We start from the raw sequence: 13,316 nt of genomic DNA on the forward strand, positions 1-13,316 counted from the left end.
CATGACATCTATTTATGGATCTGCCCATGTTTGCAACACCACATTTATGAACAGAGAGGCTCAAGCTACAGCAGCTTGGATCTGGCCTGCCTAACTATTTGTCTAGATTATTTGCCTTTTTTTTTTTTTCTGCCACTCTATTTACTGAAGGCTTCACAGTCCCTTCCCAATGATGCAAATGAAGTCCACCTGCTATGCTGCAAAATGCCAGCTGTCCCCATCAAGTCAGAAGTGCACATCTGGCCGAGTCAGTGTATGAGAGCGCACCTGAGCACTGGGACACAAAATATAAGGTTGTCTCAGCATCTGTCCTGTCCTACAGCTAAACATATTCCCATCCCATGAGCAAAATGGTGGTGCTCCCTCCCCCCCCCCCATCTCTAGGTATTTACCCATAAAGAACTGCCTGCATTTTGTAACTGTCATGGAAACCTCATACAGTTTTCTGCTCATACAGCAGAAAACCCCATAAAAGCATCTGAAAAGACAAAGGTAACACTAATTAGTATCAGGCTATGATGTCACTGTGGACTCCTACGCATTTATGCACTCACAGACACAACACACACTAAGCTTGATGCTGGGAAGGAATCTTCCGGAGTTCAGAGAGGACGTGACTTCATTAAATGCCCTTAATAATAACAGCAGTCTTAAATTCACTGTGAAATGCTGATACATAATAAGCCCTGCCTTTTCTTAAAAATAAACGTCAGAAGGAATATATTGTAAATAACATTCAATGAAATCTTACTAGTCAGATACATGTATATTGCTCTATCTCGCCAACACACACATGCAGATAAACACCAGAGCACCAGAAAAACAGCTGCTTGTGAGAAATGAGCAACAAGCATTTTTCCAGAAATAATATTATTTTAAAAACTTAAGCAAAGCTGTTATTATTTTAGTTGCTTGTCTGTAATCAAGTCTCCCCAAACTGACATTGGATTAACCCACAGTTAATATGATCATTACAAAAACTTGTTTCTTTTTGAAACTATGGTTGTGTATGTATACACATATGTACCTACATGCATTTATATATATCATGTTGTACAAAATACATCTGTGAATGTTTAAAGGAATAATATTTTTCTTGTCATTCCCTGTTTCCCTTTGGAGTCTTCGCTGTTCTTGGCATCTACTGCTCTTTCATGTTTCAATTGTTATTAAAGTTATAGTCACCATTTGCATTACTGTCATGGATAAGGGTCATTACAAGTGGGTCGTACAGACACTTAGCAATAATAGTAATAACAATAATAACAGTTTCTGCTGTAAGGAATAAGATTTTAAAGCATTTTTCACATCTGGATGGAGACACACAAGTTCCCATGCACAGCACACTAATCCCACAAGGCATGAAGCAGACAGGTTCAGTGTCACATTAGCCTAGCTGTATAGTTGAGCTAAATTTCCTGTCTGAACACGACCAATTCTCTCAGGCATAGATACCAGCAGAGCGCCTGAAACGGGGTCTGGCCTGTCTGTAAACACCCCATAGAGTAAGAGCACGCTTAAGTACAAGAAAGGAAACAACAGCTGGAGACAGCTGAGTAGATGGGAGGGTACGGGAAAAGAGCGAGGCTGGAGCGGTCAGCATGACAAGCAAAGCTTGCAGGGAAAAAGAGAAGTGTTTTACTCATATGCCCAGCCAATATCACCTACCATTGCTTTCCAATCCCACTCAAAATTGGATGATTACTGTCATTTTAGTTTGTTTTTTCATGCTAGCACAAAGTCAGTACCCAGAAAGTGACAATCTTCAGTGACTTCAACCTCACTTAGCTTAGATAAGCAGGCCTGTTTAATAAAAAGCTTTGATGCTCTGGTTATCAAAGGATAAAATCTGTGAGAAGGGTTATCTCCTTTACTGTACCAAGTTGTCTAAAAAGCTATTGCATTTCATAACTCACCTTTCACAGTGCTGAAGGGATGAACACATACATACACCCATAAATCAGGAACACTCCTAAACCTACACACACTTTTTTTTTTTTTCCCTTCTTCTTTCTTCTCACCCAGAAAAGGGAAACAAAGTCACCAGAAGGGAAATACATCTTTGGAAGGAAGAGAAGCCGTTAACAAGATTGCAGAGACAACAGGAGGAAGAAGGACCAGCCACTGGGTGTGTAACCAAGAGGGGAAGCAGCTCATCCTTCTGGTGAGGTCTTTGAGCTGGCGGGCACCCAGCTGCCTGCCAAGCTATCTGCCTGTACCACCACACGTCTGTTATAGACCACCAAGGGCCTCACCTAGGAGGTCAGGAAGACAGCACTTCCGGGAAAGCTGTAACTGAATGAGAAATAATCAACCAGCTTACTACTGTTATTGGAAAATGTGAACTTTAAGTGACCCAGATGTACATTTGTATTGTGTCTCCGTGTCCATGTATAAGCTTTTTTAAAGCTAAATCAGGGTGAGGGCGGTTGGGGGAGAAGTAGGGATTTTACTTTGATACAATACATCAGATGAAAATTTATTACAGTAGTGAGCTTTCTGGACTGATTAAACTACATGCCAGTCAGTTTTAGAAACACAAAGAGCTCAAGGAGATGTGCTCTTACAACAGCTCCCTAAACGTGCTTAATAAAACATTTCTGTAGGCTCAGCATGTGAACAAACTCATAAATGTTAACTGATGACCAGTAACCAGAAGAAGATTCTTCTTAGAAGAATTGTCTATTTGTCCCAGAGTAGCCTCTCTGCCCTAACCAGGTGCCAGGGAAACTTGAAAAGTAGGAATCATGGCATTTACCAAAACCAGGGTTGACTGTATTCTTCATCCAGCCTCAGCCTCCTGGACTCCAGCAAGGAGATTCATTCCCAGGCAGCCCCCAAAGGTGGACATCACAGTACAAGGCTTAACTGAGAAGGAACATTATCAGGTTTCCAGGTGGCTTTCACAGAGCCCAAATCCTGAGCACTAAGAATTTGTGATGCAAAGTGGCAAAAGGTTTCAGAAGCTGAGATGTCTTCAGGACTTTAGATCACCCTCTTCCCCACAACCCAGTTTGTTCTAATAAAAAAACATTTTTGCTTGTTTCCTTATGACACATGCTTGATCCAGGAAAGAGGTAAAAGGCAACAAGGGAAATCATGTTCTCTCTTCCTTGTATTCACTTTTCAGAGAAAAAGGCAAAGAAGTGTTTACCCTTTCAAATCAGCATGCATGTTCTGTGCACTCAGAACAACATTCCCTCAGCAGAGGCATGTGGAGTTAGATAACATCAGTTTATGTTAAATAATCTTAAAATAGAAACACATACAGCGCTGTTTTTAGACATCCTAGATAATGCTTTTACATAGTCTGGTTTTGCTTTTTTGTTTTTTCAGTGTGTGGGAGATACATTATCTCGTGTTTTAATGGATGTGGTCACTTTTTCTCTGCGGCCAAGTTTAAAGAGTCTTGCAGGTTCTGTTCCCACATTTGGGGACTCAAAACTTCCTGTAAGACCCTTGGGTCAGCAACAATCCTGAACTCCATTCCGCCAGCGAGCCTTCACAAACCTGACGTAACTGCGACACTCTGGGAAGATTTATCAGGCAATGGCCTGGGGCTTTACAGACACTGTGGTGCTTCAAGCAGAACCTGCAGACAGTCTGTACACACACTATATCATGGTGCTGTTGCCATCAGACCATATCATAGTGAGAGCCACTTCCAGTTTATAGTGTTAAACTATAAATTACCACACGCTCAACACTACCAAAAGTCTTGAAGTCTGTAAAAACTAACTCTCTTCTGCTCTTACTATCTTTTCCTCTCAAAGTTTTAAGTTATGTTACTGTAGATACGAAGGCAGATACGCAAGGCAAAACTGCTGAACCACTGTCACGCTGGATCTACCTGTTGCTTCTCCTGTCATAGCCAGTATGCTTTTCATCTGCCTCTCTGTCAGTCTTCCAGCGTGTTGTAAATTTGACAAGTTGAAAAATAATGAACAAAAGACATTGTAAGGAAACAAAAAATAGATTATGCTTGAAAACACCACTGTAACTAGCCATATAGAAATGAGTCTAAATTTAACAGAGCAATTTTTCAGTTACTTCTTTTTTTTTTTTTTTTTTTTAAAGTTTATAGTATAAATCAGCTCTAAATTCTTCCCCAGTGTGCACCACCACAGCCAGCATCAATCTCCAGCCTGGATTTTTAACAGCATGCATTCAAGTCTGTAAACTGAAAGGCATTACAAATAGGAAATAAGAGTGGGATGGCATCAAGATCTGACTATACGAATTACAACTAAATGCTTGGAAATGTAGCAATAACAGCAGTGACAAAGACATTAATAAATACCTTACAACGCACATGAATCAAGGGGTATTCTGTGAAGTTTTATCAATAGCCAATTTCTTGTAATTAATACTCCCCAAAGAGCTACTGTTAATGGTTTCTATCAGGCATTGAACATACAGAAAATGCTGCGGTCAACTGATTTTTCCTCCCATGGAAGTACCCATGCTAAACTGTTGATATAGTTTGCACGCTTCTGGAAGGACAGGAAAAAAGAACAGTGCACTTGGCAAATCATCCTCTTTTTGCTATACCCACTTTAAGAAAATGAGAAAGCAGAGTTCCTACAGCTATAAATATATTTCAAAGAAGCTAGTGCTTTTATCGTATGTGATGAAATTCCAGAAAGAAGCAAAAGGAAAAGCAAAAAGTTTTGAACTGGAAAAAGTGTTCTTGTTCTTCAGAAGAATATCCACCTTTATTTAAAAAAAAAATAAATAATAAATATCAGCTGCCTGAGTTCTGCTCCAACAAGCAGAAGTTATCTTAATGCAAGACCTACACTTTAAAATAAAATAAAAAAAAAAAAAGCAGAAGTAGGCTCATGTTGGCCTAATAATTCTATGTGGCTGGCCTAGTGAGTGGAAGTAACTCAGCGTTATTTTCTAAACTGACAACAAACTACATACAGAACTTGAGTTTTTAAATTGTGAATCATCTCAGGTATAGATTGAATCCTAATTTTGATCTGATCTATGACACCACCATATTTACTTATGTCATAAGAAAATCCAATGCAAAAATTTTTGAGAAGTGACTCAGAGAACCCCAAAAATAAGCTGAGGTAGTAAAACAGGGCAATGCTGAAAAGACTCTAGAAAATCTAGACAATCAATTCCTACCACAGATTTGCAACCCATCCCACAAGCACTGAACTTCCCTTAAAAAGGTTCCTTGAATTTAGCATCCACATCTCAGGTTGCAGAGAAATACTGTGTGTAGAATCAAACATCCTTGTATCGTACTAACCAAGGACATCGCTTATGACTATGAAAAGAGAAAAACTTTTTTTGACCCAGCAACCTTCCCTGTGGTCTTGACCGGTTTCATTTTTATCCAAGTATGTATTTTAAGCACCCCCAATATTACTACTGCTCTTGTGTTGCTAATTACCAGATAAAGTGAATTTTGGCACCTAGCACACAGGGCCATAAGAGATGATCTTTTTTGTTTCAGAGATCAAAATTCCACTAGGAGCATTACCACTTAATGATTAAAAAAAAAAAAAAGCATTACTTGCAATATTATTTGCATATTTGTACGTACAATTCAACTGTCTTCCTGGTAGGTGTTAGTTATATTGCAATGTTAAAACGTAGGAGTCGGCACTGTAAATTCAGACAGACACAAGATGTAGCAATGCCAACAAGGATCCTTGCACGATGCGGGGTACAGAACAGCACTTCAAAATCTAAGAGGAACTTCTTATGATTTTGAGTTTAAACACAGAATCAGAAGCCTTTGGCACTTCAGCAACCATCCTTTTAGCATTTAAACAAAAAAGCAAATGAGGCACAGAGCCACTTCTGTTCCTCTAACAGTAATAGCTGTGATGAAGATGAATACTCATCATACGCGTTGTTCCTTGCATTACTAGGTCTCTCACTAATTCACTTATGTCTTTGTGTTGTTTTCGTCAGATGATCTGAGAGTTCCCTGAAGCACTGCTCACTTTCAAAATGCATGATTTGGCTTCCCTAGAAATAGCACTCGGTTGGAAAAGAACAAGAGTCATAGAGGTAAAAAATGCACTGGGGAGAGCAAAAGAAATCCTTTGTGGTTACACTTTGAATTTATGAAGCACTCAGGTATCGGCAAGATTAACGTAGCATAAAAAAAATCATGCTAGACAGACTGAAAAGAAGCCAATTTTGACAGCCTGGTTTTCCTTTTATTCTTTCGTTCTATCTTCACCACCTCTTGGTCATTTCTTCCTATCAGTCACATCTTCAATCCACACTCCACTTTCTCCATCACCTTACAAAATCACTAAGAGTCTGCCCAACCTCGTAAGGTGTTACCCTGCAGATACAAAATCATTCAATTTCATACACAGCCAGCCTGAAGTGGCAGAAGACATGTTCTCTAAAAGCCTAGATATTTCCAGAAAATTTTGCTAACAGCCAGTCACCATTCTGAGAAGAACGTGCTAATTTGAACACTGGAACATTTTTGCAACTTCTTTAAAACACCATCTCAAGAGCAACTTGAGTTTTCACGAGGAATAAAATCTCCTTCTACATCCTCCAACAAGAGCTTTAAATCCATTGCTGCTTTCAGGTAGGGTTTTCTCTGGCCAAAGGCACAAGAATTCCTCACGTTTTTATCGATGCTCTAATTACAACAGAGTAGCATTTGTCCTGGAAATATAATACAAACTCACAGATTATATTATTATATTACCCCTAATCCCCCTCCCCATCCCCCCCCCCCCCCCCCCCCCCACACACACACTTGTTTGGAGATAACCTCAAGGCCTAACTTGTTCTATAACAGTTCCTACCTACTCAGGGCTAAATTAATAACAGCAGATTTGCATATAAGTAAATGTACCCCCATTTTATACTCTCACATCTTCTGGTTGGTGGACACTTCACCATTTTTTTCAAGTGAACTCAGACTTTTTTCAAGCTCCTGTGTTTTCAAGAACAACCCATTATTATATGGAAATGTGAATTTTGCATTTCATTTTGGCTTTTAAAGTAAGGCAGAAAACTTTAAGTAAAGTTTAGAGTATATATAGAGAGAGTATATAGAGAGTATATATATTAATGTATAAATATATATTTTAATCTATCTCAGTATTCCTCAATCTGTCTCATGCCCCAGGTTAGAAAATCTGTCTGCAGAGGAAGAAACCTTACAGAAATTTAAAACAAAGAGGTATGGCAAGCTACGAGGATGTCAACACGTCCACAGCTTCCCCTCTTGTCAGCGTGGACTGTGCTACACTCATCTGCAGAGCTGTTGATTTGCAAGGAGGTTGGGTAAGACTTTCATTAGGAATCGTTAGTTATGGAATTCGCTCTGTGCTTGTTTGGCTGTTTGTGCACCTTGAGGATAGGCTCCCAAGTACTGAGGGAGGAGGAGGTTACAAGGCTTCTGTTATGGTAATGTTCAAATGGGAGACTTCTAATGTACTACATCAGCAAATGGGTATTTACAGACCAGATGAGTTTCACCATGAAAATTAAACCATATAAAAGCATAAGAAAACACCGATGGTCTATCTCTTAACATACAACCAGAAATACAGATCACTGTAATTCAGTTCATTGCAGACCATTATAAACAGAAGCAAAGAACAGAGAGAGAAAGAGTTAAACATGAAACACAAAATCTGCCTCTTCAGTTCTGCACCAGTTTGTACCTACTAAGCACTGCTGACTGCAGGACCTTCAGATCATCTACAGCATTTCACTGTTTCATCAAGGAGCAACCTGTGAACTGCAATTTGGTGTAGCTGCATTTGAAGAAAATAAATCTAAAACTCTTGCTATTAAAAACCCAACTAACCTAATAATCCATATATACACAAGAAAGCATTTGACATTCTCTAAATAAACTGCTGTTTCAAAGCTGAGCATTTTAGTTTTTAGTCAACTTAATTTGGAATTTACTTCACTGTATAAATTCAACAGTTAAATGTTATGATCTGTTCTACCTTTTTGAGATGACGGGTGAACTCTCTTTGAATAATACGTCTTACACAAATGTGGTTCTCAGCTTCTCTGAGGTCCATGGTCAGGTTAACTCTTTCCATAAAGCACCTAAAAGTAAAGTCATTGTGGATAACAAGTTGTACTAAATACAGTTGTAATGTGAAGAATTTCACTACGTAACAAATAAATTTTGGCGAAACACACACTTTAATGGGATGGTGTGCCATGTTCTTCCAACCCACTGTCTGTTCCACAGGATTCTTAATCTTCCTCTCAAGATTCCAAAAAGACAGAAAAAATAATAGAACAAACAAACAAACAAAGGAAACCTAACAAAAAACTCTAGATAATAGGGTCACTGAGGAGTTATTTTGGATTGACCCTGGCACTGTGTTTCCTTATGACATGCTATAGCCCACTGTATTTAATCACAACCAATGTTTATACTGTGTAACTTTGATACAGATCAGATACTGTCACAGCTCTGGCATTTTAATCATCCTAGGTTGTTTCCATTTCTTCTTGCGATAACAATTCTGTCATGAAAAGTAGTATTAAATAAGATTATGAGACAGCAGATGGCATCACTTAGTTATCTTTAATTGTTGTACACTGACCATTTACTATAAAGCATAATCTATTTTCAAAGATTCGTAAGTGGAACTCTACGGACAGCATAGACATACCAAAATCCAAAATGTCACTATTTTCTCATAAAGTCATAGAATGGTTTGGGTTGGAAGGGGCCTTAAAGTCCATTGACTTTCAACCCCTTTGCCCTAGGCAGGGACACCTCCTACCAGACCAGGTTGTCGAATTCCCATCCAACCTGGCCTTGAACACCTCCAGGGATGGGGCATCCACAGCATCTCTGGGCAACTGGTGCTGGTGCCTCACTACCCACTTAGTAAAGAATTTCCTCCTAATATCTAATCGAAACCAACACTCTTTTAGTTTAAAGCCATTCCCCCTTGTCCTACACTCCCTGACAGAGTCCCTCCTCAGCTTTCCTGTAGGCCCCTTTAGGTACTGAAAGGTCTCCCCGGAGCCTTCTCTTCTCCAGGCTGAAAAACTCTGTTTCACCTATCTGGTTGCCTTGATCTGTAGTTAGTTTCATGCAAGCATCTTAAAGCAGCCATTGTTTACCACAGCTGTGGCTGCCTTTCTTCAGTTCCCTGGGTACTTCTGAGCCCCTCACGCTTCTGATGGCCTCCCACACGCCATCAGCTGAAGCCACTTGTATCTTCACAAGATCACATAAAGTAATGGCTGGCTTTAAGAAATCTGACAGATGTGACTACAACTTAGTGGTAATTTATAGATTCCTTTCCTCATCTCTTCCCACTGGGATCTATACTAGAGCCACATCACTCCGTCGGGCACAAATTCACAAAGTATTTTGAAATACCAGTAGGAGAGCTGCCCATTCAACAAATTGGAACTCAACAAAGATGGTGAATGCTAAAAAAGCTCTTCATGCCTATTCAGCATCACATGGGAAATAACAGCCCTCATGAAAACAGAGTTGGGTCTAACAGGATCTGCTATTCAGCCTCCTTTTGGTAATTTCTCTCATCATCTAGTTGTTAGAACAATATAAAAAAGCAGAGAAATTTCTTTTGTGTTTTCAGATGATATAGCGATTTGAAAAGGTAAACTATAAAAACAAAGGCATCCATGCACAGCCTCAAACCACTCTACAGAAAAATGGGAATTCGGAGGAGGCAATGTACTAAGTCATTTTTCCGATTACTTTTCAGAAGAATAACAAAAACATTATGTTCCACTCAGGGTATTCAGAAAGTAGCTGTCACTGTCATTTGTAGGTGTTACACTCAGAGTACGTCATGAAAAATCAGTGTATTTTTCCACATGCCTGCTAGAACAAATGCAAGCAGGCACAGTGAGGGTCTCGAGCTTAAGAAGCCATTAGGGAGCAGCTGGATGGCCTCAGCAGCCCACACAAGGAGATTTATAGATTCAAATACCGTAGGTAGCCCATGGTGCAAATCTAGTCCATCAGTGGCCAGTCCCTGGTGGCATTGCCAGCTGATCCCTCCTGATCCATGCACTGATCTGCAGCATGCCAAAGCAAGCAGCAGAAGGGGCACTTTGAACCCTGTGCAACAGGGACAGCCATGGGAAATGGGGAAAGGACAATGCAGAAGAGGGAAGAGGCAAACCAGAGCACTGGAGAAAAACCCTCTCTGTTCCTTGCCCACACATACACAGCTCTGTTTTTCTTTACCCACTCCTAACCTTTTCTCTGGTCTTGCCTTTCAAAAAGCTATTCAAAGAGCCATGCTGTTTGTACTGTATGAATTTGGCGATGGCAGCCTTACAGAACGTTTTGCAATTCTTTGCAGGGTTGCTGGTGGTTTCTGCTTGCTCAATGGATAAATGCAAGCACTGACCAGCATGTGTGCTTAGTATTTAGTGTGCATTCAGTGGCAGCCAGGAATCTGACCTGGACATCTCCTGCCTGCAGTATGGGACTTCCAGTAAGAAATGTATTCTGAAAACCAACAAGGCTAAGTAACCTGTGAAGCTACAGATTTCTTCAGGAAATAAAAAAAAAAAAAAAAAAAAAAAAAAGACAACAGAGACTACTGAAAACAAACATTACAACTAACAAATAGGTTATAAAATCTTTTGACCTAAATATTTTTCTCCCTTGGTGTTCAAATCAGCACAGTAGCTGTACAGTACCACGGCTTTCATTCTTTTTCTGCTCTAACACAGGCAGGAAACATACTTTTTCAGCCACAGTGAACATGCTGTTGTACTTCTGAAAAACAAACAGAGCTCTAAAGAGCTGTGAAGAGCAGAGGCAGGAGGGATGAAGTAAATCGCTTATTAATAAATTACAGAACCATCCCCAAATCTTTATTCTTTCCGTGGAAATCACCTTTTCAAGTGGCACTCTGTACTTTAGATAAAAAAAAAAATAATAAAAAAAAAGGTGTTAAGTTTTGTTTTGGTTTTTGTTTTTTTTTTTTCCAACCTGGCAGTAATACAAATTGAATGTCCTCTTTCTCCATAATACAATGAATCACTCATACATCTCTAACAGTAACATAAAGCCAAAGCAGAAGCACCATTACCAGTAGTGTCATGATACCCGATGTTCACTCATTGTACCCATATGCTTTCTGCTGAGTCAGTTTTGAAATACCATCCAGTCAAAAAGGTATTAGACAGAAGATACACAACTAGATGTCACTGAATAGCCTGAAATGTTATTCATCATGAATATCACCACCATAATGAATAAAACTCATCTGATACTGTTGCCTACGTTACCAGAGGATAGCCTCAACTTCTCTTGCCCTGTCCTATTCTTCAAGCTGCAGGTGATACGAACCCAGAAATTCAAAAATGCAAGGCACCCAGTTATTAACTCAGGAGGTCCACAGTCAGTGTCAGAAGTGATGTGGGGCAGACTTTTTAGATTTTAGGTGTGTCTAAAGCTGCACACAGAGGTATAGCATGTCTTTCTAAAACAGAAGCCAGCAAGGTGCTTATAGCCTTGTCAGATCAGTGGTTACTAGCTCAGCAGCCTGTTTAAACACTGTAAAACACCACTGAGAATTTACCACACGTTTATGTGCCCAGAATACCTGGCCTCCAGATACACGTGAACTGAAGCCTTTTGGACTTCCTGTATACTTTTGGTCAGTTTTAGATGATACTTTCATAACACCGAAGAAATATTTTCTAAGCCATTCTGCCCCATTGGATGGATTTTAAGGAAGCTAAATCTTATAATCTCTGATTATAATCAAACTACCTGTTATATCCTCTGTATATGTATGCTTCTTTCTGCATTAGGAAAAACATTTTCTAAATTACAGGGAAAGTTACATAGACATGGGTGCATTATTTCAGACTCAGTTATAGCAAGTTTTTGAGCTAACCTATGTACATGAAGCATTACATTCCCCCCATCTAGCTTCTTACAAGGATAAACAGGTCTCCAGAACTCCACTAATTCTAACAACATATCCATACAGGATTCACTTGCCTTCCTGCACACTCAAGATTATTTCCTTCCCGAATCTTCTTCCTCCTCTTCTGAACTAGTCTTCCCAGCTAAATTCAGATTTTAAATAAGCAGTGAGAATGGTTGGTTTCCCAAGTGAATAATAAATTACTTACACTTCTATCCCAGTCTCAGCTGTCCTAGTCGGTTTGCAGGTACTCACGCAGCAATTGCCAATGAATTGGTTATCTCCTCACTTCCTTTAACAGGGTTCAACCCTGAAAAACTGAAGAATTACCTCCTTCTGTCTTTCACAGTGCTTTTAAACTGGTGGTGGGAGGGGCAGAAAAATCTCCCTATCTCGTCGTGTTAGGAAAGAGAAAATTCCCATCAAAAGTGACTCACCGACATTAATCATATATACACCAGATTGAAAGGCACTCAGAACATGAAGACTGAATCCCATTCTCAGTTAAGCAAATTAGAAGCAAATTGCTCAGCACTATCATATTATTTTAACTGCCATATCTGTACAATTTTGCACAATGGAGCTGATGAATATGAATTTATTGTTTCTAGTATTGAACTCTTAGAGAGTGGTTCTGAATCTTTCAGAAGAACAAACAGTGAGTAACATGCAGCTCCTGTTATTCTGAAATAAATAACCATGCAAAGATTTTCTATATAAGATGCTTATTTCACTTACCACCTGTTTTATGCATTAGAATAAATATCCTTATTGACTAACCAAGCAGATGCGTAACAGAATCTTCAGCAAACAAGTTACACTGCAGCTTGAAATACTGCAGCTTCTGTTTGTTACTGACTGGGAATACCATGCATTATTTTTTGTAATTCAATAATACTAAATCCAAGTACAAAACTTTAAAGGGTACTGTTTAGATTCAAGATTATTCCTACAGTTAAATGTTGAGGATAAGAGGATTAAAGATAAAGGGAAAAATAAAATGATTTTACTATCGTCTCTTGAAATGTAGCTTGAGAATGAGAGGATTTGTTTTCTTACTGAGAGGAAAAAAAAAAAAAAAGTAATTTTGGGAATATACACACCCTATTGAATCTACAAAACAGGGATTTTTCCCATTCGTACTATGCATGCAATAATGTTGTACATTCTTCATAAATTGGACACACACTTTTGCCTCTCTGCTGTTTTTGCTGATGTCTTTAACTTCACCTGATATTAACCTTCCAGCTCTCACAGGACTACACTCAAAACTACACATGAAGCATATTCTATTAGCTATAAAAACAGCATAATTATAAAAAAGTGAACAATATTCTTATTTTTCAAGGTAGTATTCCAATGCACAACAACTAGATTATGATCTGTCACATTCTTATAAATTCAGGA

General features: G+C 39.1%; 1 protein-coding gene across 7 annotated transcripts in view; it reads right to left on the minus strand.

Moving 5' to 3' along the window:
• Nucleotides 1-13,316, minus strand: part of ARHGAP6 (Rho GTPase activating protein 6) — a 313,487-nt gene that overhangs the window by 108,804 nt on the left and 191,367 nt on the right. Inside the window, exons 1-2 of one of the 7 annotated variants that reach the window (XM_068682872.1) lie at nucleotides 12,118-12,134; nucleotides 7,962-8,067 (exon numbers count right to left, since the gene is read on the minus strand). The exons of 4 other annotated variants lie outside the window; for them this stretch is intronic. In XM_068682872.1, the coding sequence (XP_068538973.1) occupies nucleotides 7,962-8,060 (99 nt within the window). In that variant the 5' untranslated portion in view covers nucleotides 8,061-8,067; nucleotides 12,118-12,134. Of the gene's footprint in view, nucleotides 1-7,961; nucleotides 8,068-12,117; nucleotides 12,137-13,316 lie in introns of those variants that run through there. 2 more of the 7 variants (XM_068682866.1, XM_068682899.1) reach the window with 2 other exon arrangements.

Source organism: Anas acuta, chromosome 1 (assembly GCF_963932015.1).
Source record: "Anas acuta chromosome 1, bAnaAcu1.1, whole genome shotgun sequence".
Taxonomy (NCBI): domain Eukaryota; kingdom Metazoa; phylum Chordata; class Aves; order Anseriformes; family Anatidae; genus Anas; species Anas acuta.